The 25,948-nt window shown below is 36.1% G+C and overlaps 4 protein-coding genes across 4 annotated transcripts; all 4 read left to right on the forward strand.

Moving 5' to 3' along the window:
• The first annotated feature begins 57 nt into the window (after positions 1-57).
• On the forward strand, positions 58-3,966 carry LOC141656401 (pentatricopeptide repeat-containing protein At4g21705, mitochondrial-like). Its single transcript, XM_074463273.1, has 2 exons — positions 58-492; positions 2,566-3,966. Exons 1-2 carry the CDS (start codon positions 193-195, stop codon positions 3,778-3,780), a joined length of 1,515 nt encoding a protein of 504 aa, XP_074319374.1. The 5' UTR covers positions 58-192; the 3' UTR covers positions 3,781-3,966.
• A 556-nt stretch (positions 3,967-4,522) lies between these two features.
• On the forward strand, positions 4,523-10,118 carry LOC141656404 (pentatricopeptide repeat-containing protein At4g21705, mitochondrial-like). The gene is made up of 2 exons (XM_074463276.1): positions 4,523-4,935; positions 8,710-10,118. Exons 1-2 carry the CDS (start codon positions 4,636-4,638, stop codon positions 9,925-9,927), a joined length of 1,518 nt encoding a protein of 505 aa, XP_074319377.1. The 5' UTR covers positions 4,523-4,635; the 3' UTR covers positions 9,928-10,118.
• Positions 10,119-14,373: 4,255 nt separating this feature from the next.
• Positions 14,374-17,703, forward strand: LOC141656405 (pentatricopeptide repeat-containing protein At4g21705, mitochondrial-like). Its single transcript, XM_074463277.1, has 2 exons — positions 14,374-14,765; positions 16,250-17,703. Exons 1-2 carry the CDS (start codon positions 14,466-14,468, stop codon positions 17,540-17,542), a joined length of 1,593 nt encoding a protein of 530 aa, XP_074319378.1. The 5' UTR covers positions 14,374-14,465; the 3' UTR covers positions 17,543-17,703.
• A 271-nt stretch (positions 17,704-17,974) lies between these two features.
• Positions 17,975-23,693, forward strand: LOC141656406 (choline transporter protein 1). The gene is made up of 10 exons (XM_074463278.1): positions 17,975-18,854; positions 20,119-20,477; positions 20,728-20,873; positions 20,975-21,158; positions 21,287-21,360; positions 21,451-21,564; positions 21,935-22,291; positions 22,531-22,791; positions 22,923-23,150; positions 23,284-23,693. The coding sequence occupies exons 1-10, from the start codon at positions 18,685-18,687 to the stop codon at positions 23,467-23,469; spliced, it is 2,079 nt and encodes a 692-aa protein (XP_074319379.1). The 5' UTR covers positions 17,975-18,684; the 3' UTR covers positions 23,470-23,693.
• Positions 23,694-25,948: the final 2,255 nt, after the last annotated feature.

The following is a 25,948-nucleotide window of genomic DNA, read 5'->3' on the forward strand; positions in this document are numbered from 1 at the left end:
GCCAGGCTCGGTTTACCTTTATTTACGGTTGCAAAAAAAAAAAAAAAAAAAAAAAAAGATTTTACCTCTAAAACCCCAAATTGAAGGAATGAACTAAAACCCTAAACCCCAAACACTAAATTCTCTAAACATTTCTCCTCGCTAATTTCTTAATTGTTGCTAATTTCTGAGTGATATAATCCAATTAAACAAATGGGTATCTCCAAATTATTATTCTTGAACCAATTAATCACAAAATCAACCTTCCAATCTCTTAAACCCTACTTTAATTCACCCTTAATTTTCACCCAAATTAGAAAAATTACCCAACTTTCTACTTCATTTGACAATTCATTACACTCTATAGCTGTCCAATTTGTAGAAAATTCACCAAAAAAGAGTGTTATTCCATTGATTGAAGAATATGAGAAGGGTAATGTTGTTAAACATAATGATCTTAGGAAGATTATTCATACTCTTCGTAATAAACACCTTTTTGACCGTGCCCTTGAGGTTTGTTTTTTGAAATTTATTAATTTAAGTATGTTTTTAGATTACCCTTTGTTATAAGGATTGTAACTTTGATATATTATCGAACCCTATTGGATGCCCTCGACGGTTTCAGATGATTATTCATGTCGGCCGACTCCAAATCATTTTGGGACTAAGTTATTGTTGTTTGTAACTTGGATATATTATCAGCTTGATGCATTAGTTATAAATCCTGGTTCCGCTACTGGTGCTGATATAAGTTTTAACATGTTCTGCTGATGAAATGATAGTAAGGGTGTGTTTGGATAGCAAAAGTGGAGGGAAAGAGAGGGGAGGGGGAAGGAGGGAAGGGAAAGTGAGAGAAGGGAAGGGGAGGGGGAATGGGGAGTGGGTGTTTGGATACAATTTCCCTCCAAATCTTGCCTATTGTGGAGAGATTTTGATTAGGCTAGGAGGAGGAAAATTGAATCTCTCCAAATCACTCCCCCTCTATTTCCCTCCACCCTCATTTGCTATCCAAACAAGGGATTTTAATCCCCTACTCTCCCTCCCTTTCTTTTCCCTCCAAATCTTTCAATCCAAACACACCCTTAGGGTTGCTTTTCAGGTGTTAATGTTAACACTTTTTTCGTTGCGAATGAGGGAGTGAGGCTGCATACATTGATACATATAAGAACTCTCTTGACCCCATATGTGGACAGGGGTTGGTTTGGTTGCGATTGTGGTCAGGACGGAGCCAGGAATTTGGTTTAGGGGTAGTGTTTGCCACACCTTGCTCCTAGCTTATCTCCTGGTTATGGTTGTTAGTTACTTATTCTTGAGGTTTAGGCGATTTGATCCGTTTTCTATGTTATAGGGTTTGTACATGTTAAGAGATTGGACAATCTAGAGAAAAATGAGAATGAGGGTGACAAAAAGAATGTATTTTTTGTGGTTTATGTAATCTTGAACATCATAATTTCTTACTAATTGATTGAGTTGTGGAGCAAGGCCATGGTTTGTAAAGGTAAACAAATGATAGAGACGGAGGGAGTAACTTATTTTGTTTAGTTAATTGATATAAGGCCAATACATTTAAAATGGGTTAGTAGTATGTAGTTGTGTTTTACTGTTGTTACATTACTTGCATTGATGGTGATTGCCATTTTTAGAGATGACGTAGGCAACAAGGTAAGGTAAGACAGTGGGGCTGCTTTTTAGGTGTTAATGCGAAACATTTTACATCGCCAATGAGGGGGTGAGGCTGCTTACAAATTAGAACTCTCTTGACATCACATGTGAGTGGGGATTGCGTTGGTTGGTTGGTTGTGATTGTGGTCAAGGGCGGAGCAGGAGTATGGCTTTGAGTAGCAAAATTTGGCAACTTTTTTAATGAAGTAAGAATTTACGATTGATCGATAAGGGAATGGGGTTTGAAGTTGAGACCTTGTTTTCCTACTAGCTTCTCTCCTTGCTATGGTTCTTTGTTATTTACTCTTGAGGTCCAGGCATTCCCAGCCGTTATGTATGTTATGAGGTTTGTCCACACCTAGAGATTGGACAATCTAGAGCAGAATGAGAACGAGGGTGACAAAATGAATCTTATTTTGCACTTGTAGACTTTACATACAAGCTCATGATTTGCGATAGATAGCTATGCTTACATTCGGAACGCTTGCATTAACTTTGAACACTTAGATAAATTTTTTTGGTAGGAAGCCTCTCTCCAAGGTGATTACATTCGAAGCGCTTGCATTAGTTTTTTGGTGCCGTATGTAGTTCTGTTCTAACTATAGTGCGCGTTTACTGTTGAGCTCTCGGAATATTGACTTGTTTCGATTCTTATGAAACTCTAATTACATATCTTAAGCAGTCAATACTAGAAAAATTGTAACACAATGTATATAGTTATTAACCCTTTAAACTTGAAATAAAGATATACTAATATGGTAATTTTTGATCTATAAACAGGAATTACAAACAAAACCGAACACCATGACCACTTGATCAGTTTGTAACTTCTTTTTCGTGTTTTGTTGACAGGTTTTCCCTCATGTGAGTCATGTATCTTAATCTTTATATTTGAAAATCAGTTGAATTGGCTGTTAATGACAGGTTTCAGAGTGGATGACTAACAGATGCTTCGGCCGTGCGGATTCCTCGGAGCTTGCAGTGCGACTAGATCTCACGAGTCAGGTACACGGAGTTGATGCGGCTGAAAAATTCTTCAAGGAAGTGAATGATCATTCTGAAAGGATGCATGGTGCCCTGCTTAATTGTTACGTGAAAGCAAACCTCGTAGATAAGTCTCTATCTCATTTCCAGATGATGAAAGACAACGGGCTTATCACAAGTGCCCTAGCTTACAACGACATTATGTCCCTATATATGAAGATTGGACAAGTTGACGAAGTTCCAAAGTTGCTAACAGAGATGAAGAGAGATGGTATAAAGCCAGACAGTATCAGCTTTAAAAGCTGCCTTAAATCCTTGGCATCGAAGTCTGATACTGCTAGCCTCGAGAAGTTAGTGAATATAATGGAAAACGAACCACGCCTGATGGACTGGTCCACGTGCTGTTTGATTGCTAGTTCCTTCATCGACGTGGGCTGCAAGGACAAGGCAATATACTACTTACAAAAGGCCGAGAATAAAGTTTGTCGCAACGCTGTTGGCATAAAGCATTTGATTACTCTGTATACAAAGCTCGGGGATTTGTCGCAGATGATGAATTTGTGGAGGATACACAAACACGTTTGTAAAGCACAAATTAACGTTGATTATATGGCCATGATCGGCTCTTTGACTAAAATAGACGCGTTTCAAGAGGCAGAGACGATATTACATGAGTGGGAGTCATCTGGTAATGTGTATGAATTCCGTGTCCCCAATGTTCTTCTACTTGGCTACTCTCGGAAGGGGCAGGTTGAGAAAGCGGAAAAATTACTCGAGGATATTATTAGCAAGGGGAAAACCCCAATCTCGAATACGTGGAGCATCATTAGTAGTGGGCATATCAAGTGTGGGAATATGGACAAGGCTTTAGAGTGCATGATGAAAGCGCTTGAACTAGTGCCACAATACCAAGGCTGGGTTCCGAATCAAGAAACTCTCTCGAGCATCCTCAAGTGGCTTGGTGACGAAGGAGAAATAGAAAAAGTAGATCGATTTTTAGAAGTATTGAGTATGTCGGTTCCCATGAACCAAGAGATGTACTCTACTTTGCTACGAGCCAATATAAGACATGGTAATGAAGTCGGTGACATTTTGGAGAGGATGAAAGCTGCTGATATAGATTTAGATGAAGAAACAAGTAAGCTGATCAAGTGATGCTCATGATTTTCACTGTAGGCTGACCGGAAATCACTCGCTTTTCCGAGTTTTATTGGGATTTTTTGTCAAGGAAAATCTAACATGAAAATCCATTGTTCACATGTCCTTATTTTGAAACATTGTTTTTATGGTAAAATATTTAAGGAGTCTTGTTTCTACCGGAAAAAGTATTATATGGAGCAATGGATTTGTCTCTTGCTAACAAGCAAGTTCACGAGTTGGAGATAAGCGGATTCGAACCTTTGGCTTCTATCACAGGGCATTCCACTATCTTCGAGCTAATTTGGGCTTGAGTTCGGGTGAGCTTGGAATCGGCTCGGAAATTTGATCTCGAGTTTAGAAAGGCTCAAAATTGGCTCGAGCTCAACTCCAACTCGATTGAATCATCTTCTTTACGTTTTTTTAGTATCGAATTAACAATAAATAAATCAATAAATATACTACATTCTAAGATAAACGCATATATAAAATACTTAACATATAAACGAAAATAACATTTGATTAAGAACGAAAGCAAAATACTAGAATTAAATAATGAAAAAAAATAAAACAAATTTTCGATCCAAACTTTGCTAAGCTCGGAATTGACTCGAATTTGGTCAACCTCGGGTCAAAATCGACTTGAAAGCAATCTTAACCGATTTCAAACCGAGTTTTGGCCGAGCTCATTAACCTCTAGAACTCTAAACTTGAATGAATGAACTAAAACCCTAAACCCCAAACCAAAATGCCAGAAAATCTATAGAAACGAAATTACAAGCAGCCATCACTAAATTCTCCATTTCTAAACATTTCTCTTCATTAATTTCTTAATTGTTGCTAATTTCTGAGTGATTCAATTCAATTAAACAAATGGGTATCCCCAAATTATTATTCTTGTACCAATTAATCACAAAATCAACCTTTCAATCTCTTAAACCCCACTATAATTCACCCTTAATTTCTACCCAAATTAGAAAAATTACCCAAATTTCCACTTCAGTTGACAATTCATTACACTCAAATACTGTCCAATTTTTAGCAAATTCACCAAAAAAGAGTGTTATTCCATTGATTGAAGAATATGAGAAGGTTAATGTTGTTAAACATAATGAACTTAAGAAGATTATTAGTACACTTCGTCATAAACACCTTTTTGATCGTGCCCTTGAGGTTTGTTTTTTGAAATTAAATGATTTGGTATTTTTTTTATGTTATCCTTTGTTATAAAGATTGTACCTTTGATATATTATCTAACCCTATTGGATGCCCTCGACGGTTTTAGATTATGATTCATGTCTTTAGACCCCAAAATGTTGTTGTTGTATGTAAATTTGATAGTTGGTGTTGGTGTTGGTGTTGTTGCTGTGTTGTACTCCCTCCGTCCCGGTCAATTGTTGTCCTTTCGTTTTGGCACAAAGACCAAGGAAAGAGGAGAAGGCCAATAACTAAATGACAAGTGGAACAAATTGAATGAGAATGATCAAATTACTTATCAAGTTCATTATTCAAATAGAAAGGACAACAAATGACTGAGACACCCCAAAATGGAAAAGGACAACAAATGACCGGGACAGAGGGAGTATGTAAATTTGATATATTATCATGTATATGATCAGTGGCGGAGCTAGGGGGGCTAGTACAGGAGCTTGCTGGTTCTGAGGAAATTAAAAGTATGAAACTATTGGTTAAAAGTTTTCGATTTTACCTTGTTGAACTTGGTTAGCTATAAATCTTGGTTCCGCTACTGGTGATGATATAAGTTTTTAACATGTTATGCTAATGAAATGATAGTAAGGCCAATACATTTGAAATGGGCTTAGTAATATGTATATTGGCTTGTGATTTGCTGTTGTTGGCAATGATATTGATGGTGATTGTTATATTTAGAGATGGTGTGGGTAACAAAGGTAAGTTAAGATAGTGGGATTGGTTTTCAGGTGTTAATGTGAACACATTTGCGTTGCGAATGAGGGGATGAGACTGCATACATATAAGAACTCTATTGATCCCATATGTGAGCAGGGTTGTGTTGGTTGGTTGTGATTATGGTCCGGGGCTGACCTAGGATTATGGCTTTCTTGTTATTTTATATAATCTGCTCACAACATTTAAGGGTTTGGGGGGTAGAGTTTGCTACTCTCGCTCCTTACTAGTTTCTTTTCTGGTTATGATTGTTATTTACTTATTATTGAGGCTCTCAGGCGAGCCGATCCGTTTTCTATGTTATATGGTTCTGTACATGTTAAAGAGATTGGAAAATCTAGAGAAAAATGAGAATGAGTGTGACAAAAAGGATCTTATTTTGCACTTGTAGAATTTACATACGAGCTCATGATTTGCAATATGAGGCAATGCTTACAGTCGGAGTGCCTGCATTAACCTCGAACACTATATATAATAAATTTTGGTTGCGAGACTCGCTCCAAAGTGATTAGATTCCAATTAAGGGTTTTTCCAATGTTTGATCTCGTATTTTGAACATACCGGGAATGGGTTCTAGCTTGTATAACACTATATTGGGTTCAAATTAAAGCCCTTTGTGGACCTAGTTTGCGAACAAATTCCATCCTAACACGGATGTTTCAGTTGGATGATCAGCCTACCTAAACCAGAACCCTGCAACCATGGGGTTGAGAGTTGAGACTTTGAGCTAATGTGGGATTTGGAAATAATTGTTTACTGATGGAATGACATGAGTTCAAGAGATGTTATGTTAAATTTCAAAATGGTAAAGGATCTGGTATCATTGGTTGGATATTGCTGGATGATTATATACGTTAGCTGTTGATAAGTGGTACAGAGTAACTTATGTTTTCGAATTGAAGGAGTATATGATCTGATTCACGTGGTGCTTCTGTTTTAGTTCTTCAAGGCTTTTTGGTCCCATCTAGTGAGCTAAAGTGAGTTTAAGTTGTGTATGGAGCAACTTGTTTTGATTCTTGTCATCTTATGGAACTTTCTGAATGTGGAAGTAGAGGATGCCTGTTAAGTGAACAGTGCTATCCTGTATAGCATTGTGAATTTTTGTGGTGTTCATATGAAGAAGTTGATTGATTTGGTCTTTATGTTAAACAAGGTCATAAGTCTGGATTTGTCCATTTGTTTCCAGATGCTAGGTGCATATGACATGGTGCATTTGGTGGTGCTGTTGTAGTTCTTAAGCGCTTTTTTGGTGGCGTATATAGTTCTGTACTAAGCTATAATGTGAGTTGAGTTCTGGGAAATCGACTTGTTTTGATAATTATGGATCATTATGTGGTAGTAGAGTGTAGAAAGAGTTTCCCAAACCCCCAATTAGGTATCGTAAGCTGTAAATACTAGTCAGTGTTGTTAATTACTCACGCTTGTTAGATCTTCATTGAGAATATATTTGTTGATTACTTGATTCTGTTGTTTATGTAGATCTTGAACATCTTAATCTCTTACTAATTGATTGACTTTTGGAGGAGGGCTCGCGTTGGTTGGTTTGTTGTGATTGTGGTCAAGGGTGGAGCCAGGATTATGGCTTTGGGTACAAAATTTGGTAACTTTTTTAGACAAGTAAGAATTTAGGATTAATCGATGAGGGAATGAGGTTTGAAGTTGAGACCTTGCTCCTTACTAGCTTTTCTCCTTGTTATGGTTCTTAGTTACTTACTCTTGAGGTCCAGGCAATCCCAGCCCTTATCTATGTTATTGGATTTATATACGTTTAGAGATTGGAGTCATTGGACAATCTAGAGCATAATGTGAATGAGGGTGACAAAAGGAATCTTATTCGGCATTTGTAGACTTTACATACAAGCTCATGATTTGCAGTATAAAGTTATGCTTACGTTAACTTTGAACACTTAGATAATTTTTTTTTGGTAGGAAGCCTGTCTCTAAGGTGATTAGCTGATTATATTCCAACAAAGCTTCTTCCCCATGTTTGATCTTGAGGTTTGAACATATCGGGAATGGGTTCTAATTTTTAAAGCTCTATTTGGGTTTAAATATGACCTAGTTTGCTAACAAACTCCATCCTTACATGGACTAAACTCAGTTTGAAGATTGACCAACCAAAACCCGAACCATGCAACTATGGGTTTGAGACTTTGAGAATTGAGATAATATGGGAATTCGAAAATAATCATTTACTGATGCACCGATTTGAGCTCAAGAGTTATTATGTTGACTTCCAAAATGGTGGAGGTTTTGGTATCTTTGGTTTGGTATTGCTGGTAGATTATATACCTTAGCTGTTGATATGGTAACATTAGTTTTCGAACAGGTGTATATGATTTGATGCACATGGTGCTGCTGTTGTAAGTCTTCAATGGTACCGTATGTAGTTCTGTACTAACCATAATGTGCGTTGACTGTTGGGCTCTCGGAATATTGACTTGTTTCGATTCTTATGGAACTCTCATTATGTGATAGTAGATTGAAGGAATAGTTTCCCAAACCCCCAATTACGTATCTTACTGTAAATACAAGTCACCGTAGTTAATCAGTATATTACTCATGTTTGTTAGAACTCCGATGTTAATATATTTGTTGATTCTGCGGTTTCTGTAATCTTGAACATCATAATCTCTTACTAGTCTGCCTGACTCGTGGAGGAGTGCCGTGGTCTGAAAAGGTCTTCATATCAAATTGTGGTGTATTGTTTTAACTTATTTTCATTTTGCTTACTAGCTGTTAGTTTCCTTCCAATTATGTCGTCATAATTGATTCTTCCCACACCACTGAAGTTGCATGATGCTTCTTGAGTTTGGACATAGAAAAGTTTCGGTATTTGAACGATTGAGTATTTGAAGAAAAATTGTACCGCAATGCATATATCAAATATCAATAGCTTTTGTCGTTTGGGAGGTTTACTGTATTACTCCGCGTTGCACCTTACATCCGTTGTTAACTGTGCTTGATCTCTTACTTTAGTTCGCTATGTTTTAAAATCAGTTAAATTGGCTGTTATGACAGGTTTCAGAGTGGATGACTAGCAGATCTATCGGCCGTGCAGATCCCGGGGAGCTTGCAGTGCGACTAGATCTCACGGGTCAGGTACACGGCGTTGATGCTGCCGAAAAATTCTTCAAGGAAGTGAACGATCATTCTGAAAGGATGCATGGTGTCCTACTCAATTGTTACGTGAAAGCAAACCTCGTAGAGAAGTCTCTATCTCATTTCCAAACGATGAAAGACAACGGGCTTGTTACAAGTGCCCTAGCTTACAACAGCATTATGTCCCTATTTACGAAAGTTGGACGACTTGACGAAATTCCAACGTTGCTATTCGAGATGGAGAAAAAGGGTATATCTCCCGACATTATTAGCTTTAAAAACTGCCTTAAATCCTTGGCATTGAAATCCGATACTGCTGGCCTCGAGAAGTTAGTGAATATAATGGAAAATCAACCACGCCGGTTAATGGACTGGTCGATATGCTGTTTGATTGCTAATTACTTCATCGACGGGGGATGTAAGGACAAGGCAATGTACTACTTACAAAAGGCCGAGAGTGGAATTCGTGACAACGCTGTTGGCTTAAACCATTTGATTACGCTGTATGCAAAGCTCGGTGACTTGTCCCAGGTAATGAATTTATGGCGGATACACAAACACGTGTGTAAAGCACAAATTAACGTCGATTATATGGCCATGATCGGTTCTTTGGCTAAAGTAGACGCGTTTGAAGAGGCGGAGACGATATTACGCGAGTGGGAGTCATCCGGTAATTCTTATGATTTCCGTGTTCCTAATGTTCTTCTACTGGGCTACTGTCAGAAAGGGAAGGTCGAGAAAGCGGAAAAATTACTCGAGGATATTATTAGCAAGGGGAAAACCCCAATCTCGAATACGTGGAGCATCATTAGTAGTGGGCACATCAAATGTGGGAATATGGACAAGGCTTTAGATTGCATGAAGAAAGCACTTGAATTAGTGACGGAACACCAAGGCTGGGTTCCGAATCAAGAAACTCTCTTGAGCATACTCAAGTGGCTTGGTGACGAAGGAACAATTGAAGAAGTAGATCGGTTTTTAGAAGTATTGAGTAAGTCGGTTCCTATGAACCAAGAGATGTACTCTACTTTGCTCAGAGCCAATATACGACATGGTAATGAAGTTGGTGGCATTTTGGAGAGGATGAAAGCTGCTGATATAGATGTAGATGAAGAAACAAGTAAGCTGATCGAGTGAAGCTCACGGTTTTCACTGTCGACTCACCGTAAAAGCTCTCGCTTTTCTGAGTTTTATCGGGTTTTCTTTGTTGTCATCGAAAAGGGTAAGCGAATGCAATCTATCGTTCACAGGCCATTATTTCGAAACATTTCTGTAATGGTAACATATTTAAGGAGTTGTTTATACTGGAAAAAGTAGTCTATGGAGTATGGAGTATGGAGCAATGGATTTGTCTCTTGCTGATACGCAATTTCACGAGTTGGAGATTAGCGGATTCGAACCGCTGACTTCTGCCACAAGGCCAAGGGCAATCCGCTTTCTCTCAAGCCACAGGGTAAAAACCACCCATTTAAAAAAAAATAAAAACTGAAAGTCTAAAATCCTGAACTACTTAGAGCATCTCCAATGGTTCATGTTTAGGGACTTGCTTGCAATATTTACAAAATTATAAGCATGTAGCTTACCATTGGAGTAGGAAAATTCAAGATAGCTTGCAAGCATGTAGCTTTGTCAAGCTACATGGCTTGGTTTTTAAAGAAAAAAACTAAATTATTTTATTGGATGAAAATAAGAATGTGGACCCATGCAAGCTACAAGATCTTTGAGAAAGTCATTGGAGCGATACGTGGTGAAAAAGCAGCGTAGCTTGAAAAATCGATTTGACAAATCAAGCTACATCATATTGTAGTTGTCCATTGGAGTTGCTCTTATAACTTACAACTTATAAGCAGCTAGACTGGTCAAACAGGTTGCGGGTTGAGTTGAATACGGATTTGGTCAGATATAGGTTGGGTTATGGGTCAGGTTAGTGTCAAAATACGGGTTGTAAAAAAATTATTTTTATAATTAAAAGTACAAAAATAATTATTTGATAAGTATTATTTTAAATATAATATATAAATATTAGAGTAATATTTTTATTTATCTTTGACCCAACAGGTAGACTAATTGGATCAGATTCAAGCTCAACCCTAAATTAACAAGTCATTTTGGGTTTAGGTAAAAGAGATCGTGACTCCAAATTTTTCGGCTCTTAAACCTGAAAAAAGGGGTTAGGTTATAAGTTAACAGGTGTATAAGCCGCTATCTAGAGTTGGCATAAAGGGCCGCGGGCCGGTGGGCGGCACGGCACGGCCCGGCCCGGCGAGAAAATCGAGGAAGCACGGGCACGGCACGACTGGGCTTGAGACGGGCTCTGGCGCGATTTTCTTCAGAAATCCGTGCCTAGGCACGACACGGCCCATGCACGGTGGAGCCCGGCACGCACCAGGCACAACTGGCTTGGCACGGCCCGACATGAAGAATGGCCCGTTGATCATTACTTCCTCCGTTCCATTGAATTGTTTACGTTTGCTTTTTGTGTACTATTCATAAGTGAGAAGAATCTTCAATACAACTTCTAATGTATAACTAGTTTTGTGGCCCGTGAATTTCACGGGATACTTTGTTTTTAGTGTGATGTTTTTAGTGTTTCTGGTAATTGAGACTTTATAAAATATCAAATCACATAGTAAGATTACCTCATGAATAATTCATGATAGATCGTGTACTAAAAATACGGGCATTGACATGTTAACATAAAGATCAAAGTAGATAAATTAAAGAGCGCTATTTTTTCAAAGGTAAAATGATGAAAAAAAAATCAACAAATACCAAAATAAAAAAAAATTGAAAAAAAAAACTAATAAACTATTACTCATTCACCTTGATGTCGTCAATCTTACATTTAGTTTTTAATATATAGTTCTTTAAGCAATCCTAATATTTTACTTCTCCATATAGTCTTTTTTCTCCAATGAATCGTCCCTACAAAAAAGTAACTCAGTAATTAGTGCGAATTAACCAACAAAACAGTGGAATTTGTTTTATACAATATTATCGTTATTAACTTAAACTTCCTCTTAAATAGATAAAGAAAGAGGGAATATGAATGAAGTCTTGGAGATGTAAGTATGTTAACCTTTGAATAGGTCAACACCACAAATCTTGGTAGACCCTAAATGAGAACAAAACAAATACACACGATGAAGTTAAAAAATGTGATCAAAACTTCATACCAATGGAACTTGCACTAAAAAAGAAATAAATTAGTTAATAATCTAAAACCTTAATACATTTACCTTAATTGGAATAGAATTATAGGAAGATTAGTGACACATTTAGTTCTATGAACAATAGGGATGAGAAAAATTTTGGTTTATAAATTTTGGTTTTCAACAAAAATATATAAACAATTGAGGATGCGTTTATGACTTTTGAGCATCATTTTTTCATTATTATTAAATTTAATATAAGTATAAATATGAATCAAGGTTCATAACTTTTGAGTTTTGAGCATCGTTTTTTCATTATTATGAAATTTAATACAAACATAAATAAGGAGTAAGGAGAAATGGAATGTGCAAGGTTTGCTTGATTACTAATAATTATAATTTTTTTTTTTTTTTACAAAATCTACTTTATACAAGAGTGGTTTAAGATATTATCGTATGTAATTAAATATGACATATAGATTATGGTAGATAGTTTGGCTTGCCTTTTAATTAGATTTATAGATTATAGATTTTTTATTTAGATTATAGAGTTATAGATTTTTCTCAGTATTATGAAGTCTAATATAGACATAAATATGGTGTAAGGAGAAATGGAATGTGAAAGGTTTGCTTTATTATTATTATTATTATTATTATTATTATTATTATTATTATTATTATTATTATTATTATTATTATTTACACAATCTACTTTGCATGAGAATGGTTTAGAAATTATCTTCCGAAATTAAAATATGACATGCAGAATAATAATGGTAGATATTATCGCTTGCTTTTTAATTAAGTAGTATAAAGAAACCTAATAAATTTATTAACATACTATATTACAAAAAATAATTAGATAGGAAGAAATTTTAATTAATTTGATGGGTGTTAAGTATTATGAAGAGTTTTAATCAATTTATTATAATATTTAATTAAAAAAATGAATTAAATTGGAAAAAGTGTTAATAAAAATGGTGGGTGCATGCTAAGTAATATGAAAAGTTTTAATTTATAAACATGTTTTATTGCCAAAATTTAAATTAAAATCTCAATTTTAATTATAAATTATAACATTTATTAACATGTTTTTATTACAAAAGCTCAATTAAAATGTCAATATTGATTATAAGTTATGAAATTTTGATGTAAATTTGTAAGAGTTACATAAATTAAATTAATTTATAGAAAAATGAATTAAATCTATAAAATAAGACAATTACGTGGTAATGAGTTTTGATGCTCACATTTACATGACATTTACGTGGCATTTTTGGATCCTACGTGGCGTTTATTAGTCATTTTAGGGTAGCCTTTTAATTACTCCCTCCTATTCTACATAACTCTCCCCTTTCATGGAGGGCACGAGAATTAAGGGAGGGGAGTATTATATGATAAAGTATTGGAGTGGGGTAGGAGATTGGAGAGAGGGAAGGTATTGTGTGATTAAAATAAGTATTGTTGTGGGATAAAGTGATTAAAATAAGAATTGTTGTGGGGTAAAGTGATTAAAATAAGGTAAAGTATGAGTATTGTGGGGTATTGTTGTAGGGTGGAGTGATTAAAATAAGTATAAAAGTTTGCCAAATAAGGAAATAGGGAGAATATTGTGAATAGACGAAAAAGGAAATAGGGAGAGTTATTTAGAATAGGAGGGAGTATATTTTATAGATATAAAAGATAGTCATGTGAGATCTTGTTTAAATTGTCTTACCGAGAGCATTATGAATATCAAATTTTTATAATTTTTAATGATATGTAACTAAAGATATAAACAAAAGAAAACAAGCATTGACATACGTGCATAAAGCAAACGTAAACTATCATATGGAACGGAGTAAGTATTTATTAAACAAAAAGTACATTAATATTTAATAAAATATATATTTAAACCATTAATTATCATTTTTTAAACAAAAAGTACATTAATATTTAATAAAATATATATTTAAACCATTAATCATCATTTATTAAACAAAAAGTACTAAAAATATATCAATTATATAACGTTTTTTTTAAATAAAAAAAATATTAAAACACATGGGCGGTACTTACTGAAAGGCACGAAAAGCCCATGGGGGCGTGTGCACGCCCGAAAGACGAAAATGGCGTGTGCCTTGAGCGGGATGCGGCGTAGGTTTGGATAAGTGGGCCTGACACGACACGGCCCGAGGAGCCCGATATCCGTGTCTGGGCCGGGCCAATTTTGGGGGAAGGCACGACGGGCCGGCACGCGGGCCGGCCCAGCACGGCCCATTGCCTACTCTACCGCTATCACTAAGACTTTGTGCTTTTGGACTTAATTTTTGTTCATTTCACTTTCATTTAGTTCAGTTCAACTACTCTCTCCACAAATTAAATTAACTCTTTATTTCACTTCAGATCCGTTAGGGTTAGTTCAATTTAGTTCAGTTTAATTCAGACGGTTTCAGTACAAAAGAAGAGTGTCTAGCTTCTCAATTCTTAAACAATTTTCCTTGTAAATTTAGCAATTCAATTCAATCAGTTCAATAAAACCAAATGGGAATCCCCAAATTACTATTCTTGCGCCAATTAATCACAAAATCAACCTTTCAATCTTTTAAACCCCAGTATAATTCACCCTTAATTTTCACCCAAATTAGAAAAATTACCCAGCTTTCTACTTCATGTGAAAATTCATTACACTCTTTAACTGTCCAATTTTGTGCAAATTCACCAAAAAAAAGTATTATTCCATTGTTAGATGATTTTGAGAAGGTTAATGTTGTTAAGCATAAAGATCTTAAGAACATTATTCATACTCTTAGTAATAAACAGCTTTTTGATCGTGCCCTTGAGGTTTGTTTTTTGAAATTTATTTATTTTTGTATGTTTTTTTTATTACCCTTTGTTATAAAGTTTGTAACTTTGATATGTTATCGACCCCAATTGGATGCCCTTGACGGTTTTATATTATGATTCATGTCGGCCTACCCCAAATCATTTTGGACTAAGGCTCTCTTATTCATGTTGTATTACCCTTTGTTATAAAGTTTGTGACTTGGATATGTTATTAGCCCAATTGGATACCCTTGACGGTTTTATATTATGATTCATGTCGGTTTACTCCAAATCATTTTGGGACTAAGGCTCTCTTCTTGTTGTTGTTGTTGTTGTTGTTTGTAACTTTGATATATTATCATGCATATGATTAGTGGCGGAATTAGTGGGGCTAGTAGGGGCGCTTGCTTGGACTTGTCACTTACAAGTTTGAAACTTTTTATTGAAGTTTTCTGACTTTTTTGTTTTCGAGTTTAGCTTATTGCATTTTGTTGACTATAAATCCTGGTTCCGCTACTAGTGATGATATAAGTTTTACTTCATGTTTTGAAATTGGTTAGTATGTAGTATATGTACTGTAGTATGCACCTGTGATTTACTGATGCTGGATGTGTGGGTACACCCTAACAGGTAAGGTATATCCTTGGGTTGCTTTCAAGTGTTAGTTAACACATTTTACGCCGCGAAGGCTGAAGGGTGAGACTGCATGCATACATTGATATGCATAAGAACTCTCTTGACCCCATATGTGGGTAGGGGCTGGGTTGGTTGGCTGGTTGGTTGAAATTATGGTCCGAGGCGGAGTTTAGGGGTAGAGCTTGCTATTCTTGCCCTTTACTAGTTTCTCTTCTGGTTATGATTGTTTGTTACTTATTATCGAGCTGGTTTAGGTGATCCGATCTGTTTTCTATGTTATAGGGTTTGTACATGTTAAGAAATCGGAAGATCTAGAGAAAATTTAGAATGAGTTTGACAAAAAGGATCTTAATTTGCAGTTGTATACTTCATATACAAGCTCATGATTTGCCATATACGGATATGCTTACAGTCGAAGTGCCTGCATTAACCTTTAACACTTATATAACAAATTTTGGTTGGAACCTCGCTTCAAGGTGATTAGATTCCAATATGGGTTATTTCCTATGTTTGATCTCATATTTTGAACATATCAGGAATGGGTTCCAGTGAATAGTTTACACTTGCTTTATTTTGTGAGGGAAAAAAAAAAGTGTAAACTATTGACTCGGACGGAGGGAGAATATAGTATGTACTTGTGATTTACTGATGCTGGATTTGTTGGGCGATTATATAACATGTCTAATTTTTAAGTTTGAAACTTTGTATAATGTGCTTTGACGGTTGACCGTTGAGCTCTCGGAATATTGACCTCTTTTGATTCTTATGGGTTCTCTCATTATGTGGTAGTAGAATGTAGGAATAGTTTTGTGAGACCGTCTCATATGCTGATTTGTTGAATCAGTAAAATTGTCTGTTAATGACAGGTTTCAGAGTGGATGACTAGCAGATCCTTCAGCAGTCCGAATTCTGGCGATCTTGCAGTGCGGCTAGATCTCACGGGTCGGGTGCACGGCGTTGATGCTGCCGAAAGATTCTTTAAGAAAGTGGATGATCATTCTGAAAGGATGTATGGTGCCCTGCTCAAATGTTACGTGAAAGCAAACCTCGTAGATAAGTCTCTATCTCATTTCCAGGTGATGAAAGAAAACGGGTTTATCACGACTGCCGTAGCTTACAACAGTATTATGTCCCTATATATGAAAAACGGACAAGTTGGCGAAGTTCCAAAGTTGCTAATAGAGATGGAGGAAAATGGTATATCCTCGGACATTATTAGCTTAAAAATCTGTCTTAAATCCTTAGCAAAGAAGTCCGATACTACTAAGCTGGAGAAGGTGTTGAATATAATGGAAAACGAACCACGCCGTTTGATGGACTGGTCCACATGCTGTTTGATTGCTAATTACGTCATCGACTTGTATTGCGAGGAAAAGGCAATATACTACTTACGAAAGGCTGAGAATGAAGTTCGTGGCAACCCTGTCCGCTTAAAGCGGTTGATTACTCTGTATGCAAAGCTGGAGGACTCGTCTCAGATGATGAATTTGTGGAGGATATACAAAGACGAGTGTAAAGCGCAATTTAATGTTGATTATATGGCCATGATCGGTTCTTTGGCTAAAATAGGCTCGTTTGAAAAGGCGGAGACGATATTCCACGAGTGGGAGTCATCTGGTAATTCTTATGATTTCCGTGTTCCTAATGTTCTAATACTTGGCTATTGTCGGAAGGGCCTGATGGTGGAAGCGGAAAGATTACTCCAGGATATTATTAGTAAGGGGAAGACGCCAATCCCAAATGCTTGGAGCATCATTAGTAGTGCATACAACAAGCGGTATCATATGGATGAGGCTTTAATTTGCATGGAGAAAGCACTTGAATTAGTGCCAGAACACGAGGGCTGGGTTCCGCATCAAGAGACTCTCTCGAGTATCCTCGAGTGGCTTGGTGACGAAGGAGAAATCGAAGATGTACATCGATTTTTAATAGTATTGACTAAGTCAGTTCCCTTGACCCAAGAGATGTGCTCTACTTTGCTAAGAGCCCATATCCGACATGGTTTTGAAATCGGTGACATATTGGAGAGGATGAAAGCTGCTAATATAGATGTAGATGAAGAGTTACGGGAAAAGTGCCGGTTGATCATGATCAAGGAAAAGTCACGGGAAAAGTCGCGGTTGTCGGTGTCGACTCACCGTGAAAACACGCTAATCTGAGCTATGTCGGGTTTTTTTTTTTTTTGTCAAGGGATATCGAACTTGCAATCTATCGTTCATAAGCCTTTATTTTGAAACATTATTGGTATGGTAACATATTTAAGTAGTCTTGTTTCTACTGGAAATAGTATTCATATATAAAAAGACAAATTCTTGTTTAAGACGACATATCCGTTCTAAAAGAGAAATAGGTCAAAAGATGGATGAGGCAAATAACACAATGCCTAGGAAATTTGCTTACTTGTTTACATAATTACACCCAAGACGGTATGACGGTTTTAAGAGGGACCAACTGATATAAAAAAGACGATACTATTAAAAAATAAAATAATTGCTGACACCAATCTCTATTCCCCATGATATAGCCCATCAAAACTGACTATGGACCCTTTTTTTAATGTCTTAAATCTTGTCTCAAAGATGATTACAAAAGTAGAATTTAACAAAGAAAATCACCAAAAAAGTAGTGGAATAAAACTATCTTTGTCTTAAATTACTGTGTTAGTTAAACTGTTAAAGTTTAGTTTTTCTTGTATTTTAAAAGTAATAAAATGCGATTTATTGTGAATGGAAATGTAGATGTCAACTAATTTAGTTGATAAAGTTATGAACGATAATGTTTATAACCTGGTTTTAAATTCCGTCAGCACTAACTAAAAATGGTTATATTCTGAAAAGAAATACTCGTATAACCGTATTTAGTTACTATGTACTTCGTATATGTAATACGGAGTATATATTGAACGGGTACAGTTGATTTTCGAGTAACGTTATCAACTCGAAGTTGGAACAATAAATGACACTTTACTAAAACTACACTAAGTGGAGAGAAAGTGAAGTGAATTTATTATGCACCGGTCCTTAAGCCAAGAATCTCTTCACACTTTTCTTCACACTCATCTAGTTCACTGTGTTTTTTCTTCATGCTGTTCTTTTCTGTTATTTGCACCCCATTTCTGTCTTAATTTAAGACGACTCTCACATCCAATTAAGTTAAAGACGGTTTTAAACCAGACCAACTGTTTACAGTAACACTGCTGTGCAGTGTGTAAAAGAAAGTGCTGATCTTTTGTCACTTTCACTTTCAGAAACCCTTGTTTTAGTTTCTCTCTCTAGAAAGTTGCAAGCTTTCTCTCTCTAAAATGAGGCCAGTTATAGGGAGGTATCCATCAAGTGATGGAAGTCAGCTTGGTGGGATTATCAAGAAAGATAGGAAATGTAAAGATGTTGTGTTTCTTATCATCTTTATTGCTTTCTGGGTTGGTATGATTGTTAACTCTAGCTTTGGATTCAATCAAGGAAACCCACTTAGGTTAGTAACTTCTGTATCTTTTTTTGTTGTCGAATTCTTGGTTAAGACCGTCTTAAGTTAAAGTTAAGTCCACACTCACAACCGATTTAAATGAGGTGGTCTTAATTTAAAGACGGTTTTAAGCAAGACCTACTGTTTGAAGAAAACCCAGTTCATATTTTATCCTTTCTTAAAATGGGTTGTTGATTTTGATTGTTGTGTTAATTTGTAGAATGTATGTCATGTTGTGCCTTTTTATGGTAAATTTCTATTTTTTTTTTCCTGTGAACTACCTAGATTTGTTTCTTGTCTGAGTGATGTATGAATTTTGTGTATTTTGGATTTAATTTAGTTGTATGTCTCTTCAATTTCGGGTTTGTTTGAGGTAATTTCGGTTAAGATTTGTGGCGAAAGTATGGGGTTTTGGAGCATTTTGCTGTTCCTGATGCTGAATTTAGCAAGTGTCCAATTTGGTTAAGTAATTGTGATAAATTGCACCTGCATCTGTGCTGCAATGTTGTGTAACATTGCTGCAGTTTGTCTGAAGAAAATCGGAGTTTTTTTACCTCGAAAACAATAGACTCAATTTGGGTTTCCTATTTGAAGCTTATTACTTCTTACTGGAGTGTATCATGTGGTCAATTTATCGGTTTAGCATTGCAGATTTCGTTTTCTCCCATTTCCTTTCCTTCAGCTGATTCTGATCAGTTGACTGTTTACTCGCTCTCGTTAGTTGTTACATTTGTCACCTTTCCTGCAATTTGATAGCTTAGTGTATTTCTAGTTTAGGGTTAGCAAAGATGTGGAAAAGGCGTATGCGCGTCAGTGGGGGTAGGAAAATTAGCCTGTTAGAGATTGTCTGCTCAAACTGAAATTTGGAAAGATAAATGGTAAGGTATTAATCTTACTTCAAAGGGTCTTGCTTGTGACAGACACTTTCCGTCACAAGCTGAAGACGGATAGTACCCCTCTCACAAAATGCAAGTGGCACTATCAATGGGTGGATAGTATCCCTCTCACAATAAGGGAAGTGGGAGGCCAAGTGGGTGGAAAATGTAGCACCCCATTGATAGTGCCACTTGCATTTTGTGAGAGGGGTACTATCCGTCTTCAGTTTGTGACGGATAGTGCCCGTCTTCAATGAGAATTTGTGATCTTATAATCGGCATAAAACAAAAGGTGTACATTTTAATGTGAAATGAACAGTTAGACTAATACCGGAGATTACAATCTAACTCTTGGGTTATTCAAGTACTCGTATTTGATTTGATTCATCGGTTTACAGGTTAACTTATGGGTTGGATTACAAAGGAAATCTTTGTGGTGATAGACATGCCAATCCTGATCTCCGTGAACTGGAACTCAGATATTGGATGAATCCAAACCAGGTTTATGAAAGTGGAGTGAAGAAAAGTGATTTTAAGCTAGAGGATGCCAGAAGCATTTGTTTATTGGATTGCCCTTTTCCAGCAGAAGATTCACTAAGTTGGGTCTGCGACTATCCGGATGGAGATATACACCTCACTGTAGATGAATGGATTGACCGAAACTATGATTATTTTGAGTTCCTCAGCCCTGATATGAGGAATACATCACTTCAACTTCAAGGACCTTGCTATCCCGTCATATATCCGAGTGTTAATGGTAAGTGTGTGTTAATGATTCATACAAAGCCTCTTCCTTTACTTTGTTCATACATGCCTCCTTTTTTAACCCTTCTAGGAGGAAGTTTCAGATTGGTGAGGGTTAGGTACAGATTCCGAACCCATACTCTTGAGTGTCATGTGAGACACGGATACGGCTTTAGAAGTGAAGAGTCGAAGTAACATAGATCTTGAGTCTTTACTATGTTGATGATTCTTGACTAAATCCTTTTCCTTCTATTGCTTTCTAGTTTTCTGGAGCTGTCAATTTATAGCTCGACCATCAAATATGTCTTTACGACATTGGCAGCAGATGGGTGGAGTAAGGATCAGTGACGGACTTGAAATAGACAAATCAATTCACAAGACAATTAACACTCGGTCTGCTGTCTTAAAGGTTTGTGCTCTTACACTTTTACAGTTCTACGTTTCGTGCAATGACTGAGTTCATATTTTGAGAAGCATATCACAGTGTCATGTAAAACCTGCCACATGCAGAGATACATGGCGGACATTGGAAAATCATGGCCGGTATTGATAGTTTGTGGAGCACTCGTGCCACTTTTTTTGTCAGTGATTTGGTTGCTTCTGATTCGACATTTTGTCTCCGGGATGCCGTGGATAACAGTCGTACTCTTCAACATTCTTGTGATATCAGTCACAATGTTTTTCTATTTAAAAGGTTAGAATTTCACCATTTACATCATCTTGAATTATCTACTATGCAATAGAATGTCGGGAAATTTTCTAATCAAATGCTATATGATCACTTTATTAATTCTCTGTTGTAATTTATTTTGCCATAAATAGCTGGATGGATTGGAAACGATGCTGTGACACCAATTGTTGGTGAACATGATCCGTATACTCATGTATATGGAAGGGTAAGATCTTCCTTTTCTTGATTATAAATATTTAAGTTAGATTGTTTTTGAGTTCATTTTTTTTTAATTGTCAAAAATTTTCTGTAACAGGAATTAACTCATATGCGTGTTGCTGCTATCGTGATGACTGTTGTTATGGGAATTTCACTCCTTGCTTCTATTGCTATTGTTAGGCGTATTCTTATGGCGACATCAGTTCTAAAGGCAAGTATACATCTTTCTGATACAATATTGAATTGACTAACTGTGGAAGAAATTTCACCGAATCACTGTTTGTAAGATTAGAATCTTTCTAGATTATTACTGTACTGAAGCTGTAAGAATGGTGTTCCTGTAGAAGAACGATGTCTCTCAAGTATAATAACTGTAAACTGATAGTGGGCGCCTTTTGAGAAGTTCGACAAAAGTACTGTCACCATTGACAGTGCTCTTGAGCAATCACATGTTCGATGTTAGAACCATAAACCATTCTCAGGCTCTGAGGAAAAATTCTCTCTTTTTTTTGGGAATTGCAGATATGTGATTGGATTATTTATAATTTCATCCGGTGACATGTTGCTTGACTATTTTCCAGGTGGCTGCTAAGGTCATCGGAGAAGTCCAAGCTCTTATGATATTTCCCGTCATACCATTTACCATTCTTGCAATATTTTACATGATTTGGTTATCAGCTGCCTTTCATTTATTTAGTTCCGGAGAGGTTCGTCAAAATAATTGCAATTCCAACTGCTGTGCTTATGATCTTGTATCAAAGCGCGTCAGCTGTGAACGCTGTTGTGGTTACAGCATTCATTATACTCCTCACATTGGAATTGCCATTCTCTTTCACTTGTTGGGTGGTTATTGGGCCACACATTTCTTCATAGCTTCTTCATCTACCGTCATTGCTGGATCTGTTGCTTCTTATTATTGGGCTCGTGGGGATGCCTCGGTGAGTAACCAACTTAAATAAACTTTCATTTGTTGTAGTTATTGCTGATCGCTTTCACGATGCAGTCTGAAAAATTGTTACAGTGTCAGTGGACTTGGAAAAATTTGCTTATGTTTTGTTAAAAAATATCATCATTAGAACAACATTACTAAATTGCTTCTAGGGATCACACAAATTGCAGGGAAAATTCCGTATGAATCATCGTTATATCATAATTATAAATTTCAATGTATTTGCAGCCAGATATTCCATTTCTTCCTGTTTTTGGCTCAATGAAGAGACTTCTCCGGTACAATCTGGGTTCTGTTGCTATTGGTTCTCTGCTTCTCTCATTCGTGGAGTCTATTCGGTTTATACTCGAGTCAATTCGCCGGAAGCTGAAAGTTTCCTATATTACACCAGATAATTGGTTCAGGAAGATAGTCCATCATTCTTCTGCTTTCTGCTTGAAGTCTGTCGAGTGGACCCTTAAATCTGTAAACCGTAATGCTTATATAATGGTAAGCCTCGTTTTTTGTTCTCATTAGAAATTGCGTTAGTTTCAAACGTGAGATCGTCTCATAGAGGACTGACCGGAAATCACAAACTGGACATTATTCTGCCTCTTTACATTTGGAATTATGATTTGCAGATTGCAATAACAGGAAAAAGCTTCTTCAAATCGTCTGCTATCGCGACAAGTTTAATTATGAACAACATATTAAGAATAGGGAAGGTAAATGTGATTGGAGACGTCATTCTTTCGCTTGGAAAGTTATGTGTTAGTTTATCAAGCGCATTATTCGGATTCCTCATGCTTGATTCTTACAAGTACAAGTCTGCCCACAACAAGATCTCGTCTCCATTGTTCCCCGTGCTGGTATGCTGCTCTACCTTTCTCATCTCATATTCCGACAGAGCCTGTTTATCCGTGACTTTTTTTTGTCATGCATTCGTAAATTTACTTGTGAAATCCGTTTCTCTGAATAATTGTTCAACATACTTACTTGCAGGCGTGTTGGGCACTGGGCTATATTGTTGCCACATTGTTCTTTGGTGTTGTGGAGATGTCAATTGATACCATTATCCTATCATTTTGCCAAGACGCCGAGGAGCACCAGGGTACAGCTCAGTACGCTCCTCCCCTTCTCATCGAGACGCTTAATGACGAAAATGATACGCAAAGACTCACACAATGATATGGAACGAGATAGAAAATGATTTATCCCATGTCTTGAGTCTCGACAAGGCCAAGGATCGTTTTGTAGACATTATTGTCGCGGCCATGTATATATGCCAACTGTTAGTGAATTTAGTTACTATTATGACCAAAGAGTTTTGGTAATCTATCCATGTTATTTAGTAATACTATGTGTATGTTGAAAGTGGTATGATGTGTAGGTTGAGTTATTTTTTTGGGTTACCTATCTTTTGTCAAAGCAAGTGAGAGGCGGGTAAGCGTAGAAGAAATAAGGGTATAATCGATAAATTTGGTGGGTTTTTCTCGAATCAAAAAAGAAATAGTAGGATATTTATTCTGGTTGAATTAGAATATTTGGCACACACATTGGAGTTGGAATATATCGTTCATGGATCTTGCAAGACCTAGTTCTTGAAGAATATATAAATATCTCTATGCTTTTATGAATTTACCGATGTGGGACAATAATATAACAGAAAGTAAACGAGACATTGGAAATCCCGCGCTTTCATTCACTCATTGGGTTTAGATAGAAAGCTTCTTGTCAACCCAAGATCATAAGAAAAAGGAAGCTTCCCGTGGTCAGTTGTCAATTTCTGAGGTTTCAGGTAAATAGGAATAAGAGATGAGAGAACCTGAAAGTGCTCTATTTTATTATATTCTACCCTTTAACGACATTGCTATTACAGATTTGACTATCTGACCAAAAACCCAAATGTGCAAGCTTCCAAGGCAAGTAATCGGATGAAAGAAAAGAACTACCGAAAAAAGCTTCTAAAATCTCAATGTCGGCTCTTCTCTTCCATTTTAAGAGCCAGTCAATCGAACTTTACTCACCCTTCTTCTTTCAATTTCTCAATTTTCTCAATCTCCTCATACGTCGTATTTCGCTTAAGTAGAATATATCAAACCACCTCTCTGTAATTCGACCCACAATAGATCTTGAACCTGTAAAGTTGTCAAATATCTGCCCAACCGCCCGTGGAAATAAGATCTGATACATTTTGCTCAATTTACGGGTATATCAAACCACATTTCTGAAATTCGGCCCACATTAGATCTTTAACCCTTGAACCCAAAGGGAGAGGCGTATATAAACCAGCTTTAACCTAATTCAGATATTCAGCAGCCTTTCATCAGATCTGCCGAACATACTCAGAATTGAAATTCATCGTACAACTTCCGAACAAATAGTCGACATTGAACATCAGGTTGCCCATTTCCAGTCACGAGAATGCATTGATGTTTATAAGCAAATTTGTCATCTCGAACTAATTTCTCGAATACGGTATTTTTTTCGAGAATCAGTATAAACTTCCTGGACGAGTTGGAGATTTCTCTACCATTACAATCGATTTCAAATCAATTATATATGAGGTTCCGCCATGTATGTACAATCTGTGATCCTCTTTTCACCATAAATATTGGTCTTTTCGAATAAAAGACGGCCACCAAAAGACGAACTAGATTGTCAATGGCTTATTCCTATCGACTTTCGAGTACAAAGCCACCTAGAACAAGGTTAGAGGTTAGCTGCTTTAGGATATTCATGGAATATGAATGCGAGACGAGTAGTTCGTATTCGACCATTGTAGGCAAAACGTCAGGTTTCTTCTATATACTTGTATATTGCAATAAAATAAATTCTAGAATATTGAATCCCCACCTCCTGCCAAACACGTCAAATCACATTCAAAAACACAAATGACAACAGTTTTTTATTAATCAATACGTATATTAACATAATATATTATCAACGTATATATTTATATTACCTATATAGCCACAATTTACTAAACTTTTGTCAACGATTATTAGTATTTTGCCACGAATATTACTAGGTTTATTAATATTTTGTCACGATTATTGTTATTATTGTTGTTGTCTTCTTCTTCTTATACTCCATCTGTCGCGGTCATTTTTATTGAGAATATTACATAGCATATTCTAGTATCTTCTTATGATCTTATTGTATATAATTAGTGTATAATATTTGATATCTTTCCTATTCTTTTGTCTTGTATAATGGCAAGTATATTTCTCTAGGATAGTTTTATTCTCATGTAATTAGTATATAAACATAGGCTTGTAACTTTATTATTCATGCAATTCTAATGATATTCAAACCTTTCTCATAATTCTCACAATTTTTACCTTTTATTGTTCATTCATTAACAACAGTTAAACTACGTAATTAATTCTACCTAATAGAAGTTTTTAAAAGTAGAAATTTTATATTTATTTTATGAACTATAATTCAAGGTATATTGAATGGTTAACATTGATTTGAAAATATATACTGAGAACTATAAACACTGAATAAATAAATGATGATTTTCTCGTAAAATCTTATCAATTAATTAATACTATATATTAAATCCAGAAATCGAGGGACTTCAATGGAATTAAAGAAAGTTATACAAATTAATTATATTATATAGTTTTAAATCACTTAAGGATCTCAATGCAAATATTAT

Source organism: Silene latifolia, chromosome 5, assembly GCF_048544455.1.
Source record: "Silene latifolia isolate original U9 population chromosome 5, ASM4854445v1, whole genome shotgun sequence".
Lineage (NCBI taxonomy): Eukaryota > Viridiplantae > Streptophyta > Magnoliopsida > Caryophyllales > Caryophyllaceae > Silene > Silene latifolia.

Excerpts from the sequence above, each read along its gene's own strand:
- LOC141656405 (XM_074463277.1), top strand. The coding sequence starts at position 14,466 with ATGGGAATCCCCAAATTACTATTCTTGCGCCAATTAATCACAAAATCA. Across the intron at positions 14,766-16,249 it reads TTTTTGATCGTGCCCTTGAG|GTTTCAGAGTGGATGACTAG; the intron begins GTTTGTTTTTTG and ends TGTTAATGACAG.
- LOC141656401 (XM_074463273.1), top strand. The coding sequence starts at position 193 with ATGGGTATCTCCAAATTATTATTCTTGAACCAATTAATCACAAAATCA. Across the intron at positions 493-2,565 it reads TTTTTGACCGTGCCCTTGAG|GTTTCAGAGTGGATGACTAA; the intron begins GTTTGTTTTTTG and ends TGTTAATGACAG.
- LOC141656406 (XM_074463278.1), top strand. The coding sequence starts at position 18,685 with ATGAGGCCAGTTATAGGGAGGTATCCATCAAGTGATGGAAGTCAGCTT. Across the intron at positions 21,361-21,450 it reads ATACTCATGTATATGGAAGG|GAATTAACTCATATGCGTGT; the intron begins GTAAGATCTTCC and ends TTTCTGTAACAG. Across the intron at positions 22,792-22,922 it reads ACCGTAATGCTTATATAATG|ATTGCAATAACAGGAAAAAG; the intron begins GTAAGCCTCGTT and ends TATGATTTGCAG.
- LOC141656404 (XM_074463276.1), top strand. The coding sequence starts at position 4,636 with ATGGGTATCCCCAAATTATTATTCTTGTACCAATTAATCACAAAATCA. Across the intron at positions 4,936-8,709 it reads TTTTTGATCGTGCCCTTGAG|GTTTCAGAGTGGATGACTAG; the intron begins GTTTGTTTTTTG and ends CTGTTATGACAG.